Below are 6,423 nucleotides of genomic sequence, written 5' to 3'. Positions count from 1 at the left end.
CTATAAGTCTTTCTTTATACCTCACCATGTCTCAGGGTTTGCCTGAAGTTTGGGTCTAGGGTATAAAATGCCACATTTTACTCACATTTCTCATCTGAATAAATGCAATGGTATTCACAAAGAAATAAAGCAGTTCAGAAATATTTTAGTTTCCACAGAGGTTTTGGAAGAACACATCAATAATTTTCAATACAGTTAAACTGTCACAGTTTTGAATCTAATATACTTACCCACTGAAATTGAAACAAAATTTGACCTAAGTGATAAGTGGAAGCTCAAAAAGCATTCCTTTGGAGGGGTAAAGTAAACAGAAATATGGACATAGTAAGAAAGTTAGAAAAGAATAAAATGAGATCAAAATAAAGCTTAGCAAAATGTAGTGACATATTCCACCGTATTTCTGATGTTCTATTTTACACTAGAATGACTATCGAAAATAAAATGGAATGGCAAATTTCACAAAAGTCAAAAGACTGTTGAGTGTCGAAAAAGCAGCACTTACTATTACAGAATAGCCATACGCTAACTGTATTAAACAAATACCCAATAAGACAAGGTTGTAAACAGCCAATGGAACATGCCAAATTATATGATTTTGATGTTGAGAAATAAGAAAAAGACAAACTAAGCAACAGTCATTCAGATTCTCAATGCAAGATACTACCGTGTTTGAATGGTAATGTAATAAAGCTAGCACAAGCCAAAAAGTTTACAAGACTTTATCTGCAATTAAACAGCAAGAGGCATTTTGTGGGAATGCTTCATTTGGCAGCACAGCAGACATGAATGAAAAAAGCTTTGCTCATGGCCTGGCTCCAAAGTCAAGCCACACTACCACCCCACATGAAAATACATATACAAAAACATAAACAAAATAATTTTAAGAAATACAAGAAGGAAAGAAAGGAAGAAAGTGAGGAAGGATGAAAGAAAGAAGGAAGGAAACAACAAAGAAAGGAAGGAAAAAGAAAATTGACTTTAGAGGCATAATAGTTGCTAAAACAAAGAAAACAATCCAAGCCAGCAATTAATTAAAGAAACCATATTCATAGTTAACAAGTAGAAAGAAAGAATAAAGATAAGAGGTAAACTTTTTTAAAAGAATCAACTAAACAGAACCTGAGTTCTTCTAAAAGAGAAAAGTTGAAGAAATCCCTATCACACTAACCAAAAGAAAGATGGAAAACACCCAAATCAAATAACAGACAAATGACTGGGAAATATGCAGCTGGAAAGCACAGAGAAAGCAAGAGCTGGAGGCCAAGACAACACTTTGAAGACTGGATGGCAGGAAGAAAGGCAAGGGGAGATCAAGGCTTAAAAATGATGACCTGGGGTTTCTCAGAATTGGTTATGCTTTGAAGAGGGCTGAGGTAGGTGGGATGGACAGTGGTTGGGCACAGCCTAAAAGAACATGGTTTCGAAGTGTAGTAGGAAGACCCCTACTCAGGCAGCAAGCCCACCTACTTGTTGGGAATGACAGAGCCCACCGCAACAAAGTTGTTATTAAAGAAGCAACTTTATTGAGAAGGTTCCTACACTGACTGGCCAGGGCACAGGCTGGGGAGCTGATACTGGGACCTCGAGCAGCCCACCTCCTTAGGTTTTTAAAGGGAAAATCATAAGGTGAAGCCTGGTCACGTAGGCGACCAATGAGATTGTCACACACCCAAAAGATTGCACAGTCATACCAGACCACAAGCAGCACAGCATAGGAGTCCAGAGACTGGACCAAATCTACCCAGGACAGGAGATCATCAGATAAGCAAACAGCATCAGGGCCTCTGGAGGAAGTGGAGCTCAGACATTTTGGAAGAAGAACTGCATAGAGTTAGAGGAGAGGTACCTTGCAGTTAGTTTCTAATAGACTAACTTACAGAGCAGAGTTGTGAGGTGTCAGGAGAGGGAGTGTAAAATGACAGACTGTACCCTGCTGTACCTTCCTCACTCACACACTCAGCCTGGAAAGAAAGGCTGCTAGGACAGAGGGAGGGACCACTGTCACTGGAGGAAAAGGAACACTAGCTGGAGAGCAAACTCATAGGACTGCTAAGGTAACGATATTTCTGCGAATTTCTGTGATGGAGAATTACACATTGAAGGTAAAGCTGCATTGGTGCCCTGAGACATGCCCCTCTGTTCCCCGGGGAAGCATGGTTAGGTCAACTCTCCTCAGATTCAATTGGAGCCCAGAGGCTGGAAGACTCTAGATGGGCCACCTGGATGAGGAACCTCGGAGGAAGTGGAGAGAGGAACTTAGGAGAAAAGGACTGCATGGAGTTAGATGAGAGGAGGCACTCCCAGTGATTTGTATGAAGTGAAAATACAAGGCAGAGCTGTGAGGCATCAGAAAAAGATCTCTACATGGTGAAGTGTCCCCTACTGCCAATTGCTCCACCAACTCCTCAACTCTGAGCAGAAGGATATAGAGGACAATGGGAGGGGATCAGTAGAACAGAAGAGTCAAAGACACCATCTACAGAGCAGCTGCTTAGAACCACTAGGTATTTTTAATTCTGTCATGTAGAATGACACATTGCATGCAAAGCTGCAGCAATAGTAACAAAATATGTCGCCATCCCTCACAAGTGAGCAAGGTTGGGGCAAGTGTTGCCCACAGCCTACACTGGAACTCCAGCAGTTCCTCCTGGCTTTAGGAGAGGAAAGGAGGCCACCCCCCTGTCTGGCCTTGTTCTCACTGACCAATGGGGTGAGAGACTTGGCCACACCCACATTCTATGCTGCCTAGCACTGCCCTGGAATTCTCCCTCTGGTTCACACCACAGCTAGGAGTTATTGGAGGTGGTAGTGCTTGGTGACTGATCAGTAAGTGTATTTGTTTGAATCCTTGTTAATTGCCCCCCCACACCTTCCCGTCCCACCCCTGCCATGTCTGAAAACCAGAGACAACAACAACTAGCTGCCGCCAGGAAACAACTTGGACAATATCGTGAGAGAAACAGCCTCACGGGTCCTGCAGGAGCCAACAACATACAGCCTCAAATCCACAGAGCATCTGAGACCAATCCTGTGGATGAGCCACATGAAGAGGCCCTCCAAGAACACAATGCTCCCGTAATGGCAGATCAATCTCCATTCCCTCCCAGTGTGCCTTCCCCTAACCCTGTTACAATCAACACAGCATCAGTTGAAGACCATGATGCTGAATTCGGCCTGAACAGTATGGCCGGACTCGAGAACCTGAAACAACTGTCTGAAAAGCTTATGAGCTTTGTGTCTGACACCACACTCCAGGACGACAGGGATCATCTCCCATGTTCTGAAATGATGGAGGATCTGGAAGAGCTATACGAAGGGCTGGCAGAAGCCCTGGACACCTGCTGTAAATCCAACTTACAACTCACCAAGAAGGTGAAACTATTGGACAAAAAAAACAGAGAAAGTCTGAATCAATTACACCAACAAAAAGCCAACCAGCAAAACTTATTGCAAGAAAACAACGAGCTAAGAAAACACCTGCAGATCCATAAGCAAACCATTCAAATTCTAGAAGCAGAAAAGAACCATTTGCACACAGACCTGGCCCAGCTACAGCAGGTAGTCGCTGATAAATCATGGGAGATGCAGAGTCTTACCAACAGCCTGCATTCTTCCCAAATGCGAGTGGCAGAGCTAGAGGCTGTCCTTTCTTCCATGACCACTCAGCAGGAGGAGGAAAAGGAGCACTCTAGGGAGCTCAGGAGGCAGACAGACAGCCTCCAACAGGAACTGAGAAAAACCAACAAGACCATCCAAGAACTACAGGAGTACAACTCCACATTGGAAGAACGTCTTCAAGCAACCAGAGAACACGGAATGGAGGAGCTCCAAAAGGAGCTAGCAACATCAACCATACTCCCTTTAAAGTGTTCTGGCCCTTTGGCACAGCAAGTCAATCCTCAGGATTTGCCACAGGCCATTGAAGACAAAGCACAACTGGAGACCCAAGTAGGGTCACTGAAGGAGGAGCTGGAGAACATGGCCAGACAGCTTCAAGCACAGCTGGACCTCAATAAGACCTTAACTCAACAAAAACTCCAGCAGGAAGAGCAGCTGCTGGCCCTAGAGCTGGCCTCCAAGATGTGCAATGAGCAGGCAGTAGCTCGCCGGGATCAATTATTAGAGACCCTGACCCACAATCAAAGCACCATAAGAGATGCTCTGGGAGAGAACCAGCACCTCAGAAACCAGCTGGCCCAACTGCAAGATGGCTTAGGAAAGCTCAGCAGTCACAACACCCAGCTGACCAGCACCTTGCAGGCAGAGCAGCATACAAAGAAACAACTGGCCAAGCAGCTGGAGCAGCTGCAGCAGGAGGTGCTGCAGGGCAGGAGGGAAATCCAGTCAGTCAACCAGAATTTGCAGCAGACCCAGGAGCAGCTCACAGCTACCATGCAGCAGAACCAGCAGCTGCAGGCTCAGGTGAGTCTCCTGGCTGTCCCTGCAGGAAGTGAAATAGAAGGGACAAAGGATGATGAGGCCGCCAGGCTCACCCTCACCATCCCTGACAATGTTGAGAGCAGAGAAGACATCATTGCTTTTGTCGCTCAGGCTCAAACCTCAGCTGAAGCAGAGAGGGCCCGGCTGGGGCACCAACTGAGGCAGCAGAAATTGCGCTGCCAATGCCTGGCTCAACTCGCAGCCCTGAACCACACCAGGCCTGAGCAGGAGGCCCTAGCCCCACACAGTGGGGGGGACTCCATTTCTCAGGAAATACAGGGTATCATGCAGAAGATAGAAAAGCTTGCAAGGTTTTTCAAGGAAGACCTTCGTGTCAAAACATTCGTAAAAGAGCAAGTGGAAGACCTTGAACTCCTCTTCATGCAGCTCAGAGGAGAGGTGGACAGCATCCCAGACGATGCTGCTTTCTATGGCAGACATCTGAAGGCGCTGGAGAAGCAACAGCGGGAGAAGGAGCAATACATCGCCCAGCTCGACCGGGACACACAACAGATGGCACTGGAGCTGCAGGATCTACTGTTGCAACTGGAGCAGGGAAAATCTCAGGCAGCCTCTCAGAGCCCACCTGGGAAACCCACCTCAGGCCCCACAGGCCCCCAAGAAGCTGCCTCAGCCTGTGCTGACGATTTTGAAGATATAGACATCAATGAAGATGAGGACACTGCAGCAGGAGGGACACGGGAGGCTTCACTCCTGGAGAAGCCCAGTGTGCAGCGCATAGTACCAGTGCTGCCTGACTTTGAACAAATGAGGAAGGAGGAGGAAGCAGCAGCAGGCCTGGGCAGCCAGTTCATCCCTTTTCACTACCGGCCTGCTAAGGATGACCCGCTAGACATCTTCGTCATCTAAGAGCAGCCTTGCTCAAGCCCACAGGAATGGTGCCAACATTCTGCCGTTCCCCATATTCTGTCACCCCAGTCCTCTCCATCCCTGACCCTTCACTCTATCCCTCCCTCTCTTCTTATCATTCCTTCCCACTTTCCCTTCTTGCATTATCCTTGGAAGGTCTGACCCCTGGTGTAACACTAACAGACCCTGTGCCACCTTGGCAAAACTGAGACAGACTTGATGCAGTCCTGCTCAATGGGAAGAGCTCGGGTCATGCAGTGAGCACACTGCCTCTCCAGAGGTGCTGGGGACCTTTCTCCAAATCAGACACTCTGGATAAGAAGGTGGAGGCCACATTTTGTCTTGGCCTTTGCACAGATTGATGGGCTCACTTGCAGGGTGAGAGTTTCCTTGGGCAGGACAGTCCTGCATTCAATAGGGCACATATAACATATATTGTGGGACTGAATTTCTTTTGATCAGGATGACAATGAAGCCGGGAACTTGCCCAGATCAGCTCCTATCTTCTTTTTACACCTGGATCAGTTGGCAGAGCAGGCCATCCTTCTTGGGTTCCATCCTATTCCAGGCATCTCAGGGCACCACACCAGGCAGCATTCATTCAGATCCAGTGAAAATGGAGAAGCAAATGAAGGACCTACACAGAGGAAGTGGATGGGATATGCAATATAGAACACCAGAGAAATCACTTGACATACGAAGGACACTGAAAAGGGTTATTAGAGGAGCAAACACAGATGAGCTTGGGCTTTTTGACCGTTTGAATTTGTTTAATATGTTTTAAGCTCATAGAGTTACACTATATTGCATGACAGAGTCATTAGCAGTTTTCACAGTGTGCTGGATTTTAACTAATAGTGCGAAATTTTACTGCTTGTAACATAAAGGCCACAGTTTAGCTGCTGATTTCAGGAAACAATTGTAACCAAAAACGAACAAAGGTTGTAATAAAGCTGAAATTGTGGGGCTCAAAAATTTCAGCTTTATTACAACCTTTTTTCTTTTTCTTTTGTTTTAATCCAGCGCACTTTGAAAACTTCTAATGACTCTGTCATGCAATGTAGTATAACTCTCTGAGCTCGTACCATCCTATAATAAAACATAATAAACAAA

The 6,423-nt window shown here is 46.1% G+C and overlaps 1 protein-coding gene across 1 annotated transcript; it reads left to right on the top strand.

Annotated features, from left to right (window-relative positions):
- The first annotated feature begins 2,889 nt into the window (after nucleotides 1-2,889).
- On the top strand, nucleotides 2,890-5,310 carry LOC122112347 (golgin subfamily A member 2-like). Its single transcript, XM_042685120.1, has one exon. It carries the CDS (start codon nucleotides 2,890-2,892, stop codon nucleotides 5,308-5,310), a length of 2,421 nt encoding a protein of 806 aa, XP_042541054.1.
- Nucleotides 5,311-6,423: the final 1,113 nt, after the last annotated feature.

Source organism: Dipodomys spectabilis, unplaced genomic scaffold, assembly GCF_019054845.1.
Source record: "Dipodomys spectabilis isolate Male_0828 unplaced genomic scaffold, ASM1905484v1 ptg000094l, whole genome shotgun sequence".
Taxonomy (NCBI): domain Eukaryota; kingdom Metazoa; phylum Chordata; class Mammalia; order Rodentia; family Heteromyidae; genus Dipodomys; species Dipodomys spectabilis.
The sequence above is the reverse complement of the archived record's forward strand: the minus strand, read 5'-3'. Positions and strand labels throughout refer to the sequence as shown.

What these genes read in the sequence shown, in the direction of transcription:
- LOC122112347 (XM_042685120.1), top strand. Translation starts at nt 2,890, where the DNA reads ATGTCTGAAAACCAGAGACAACAACAACTAGCTGCCGCCAGGAAACAA.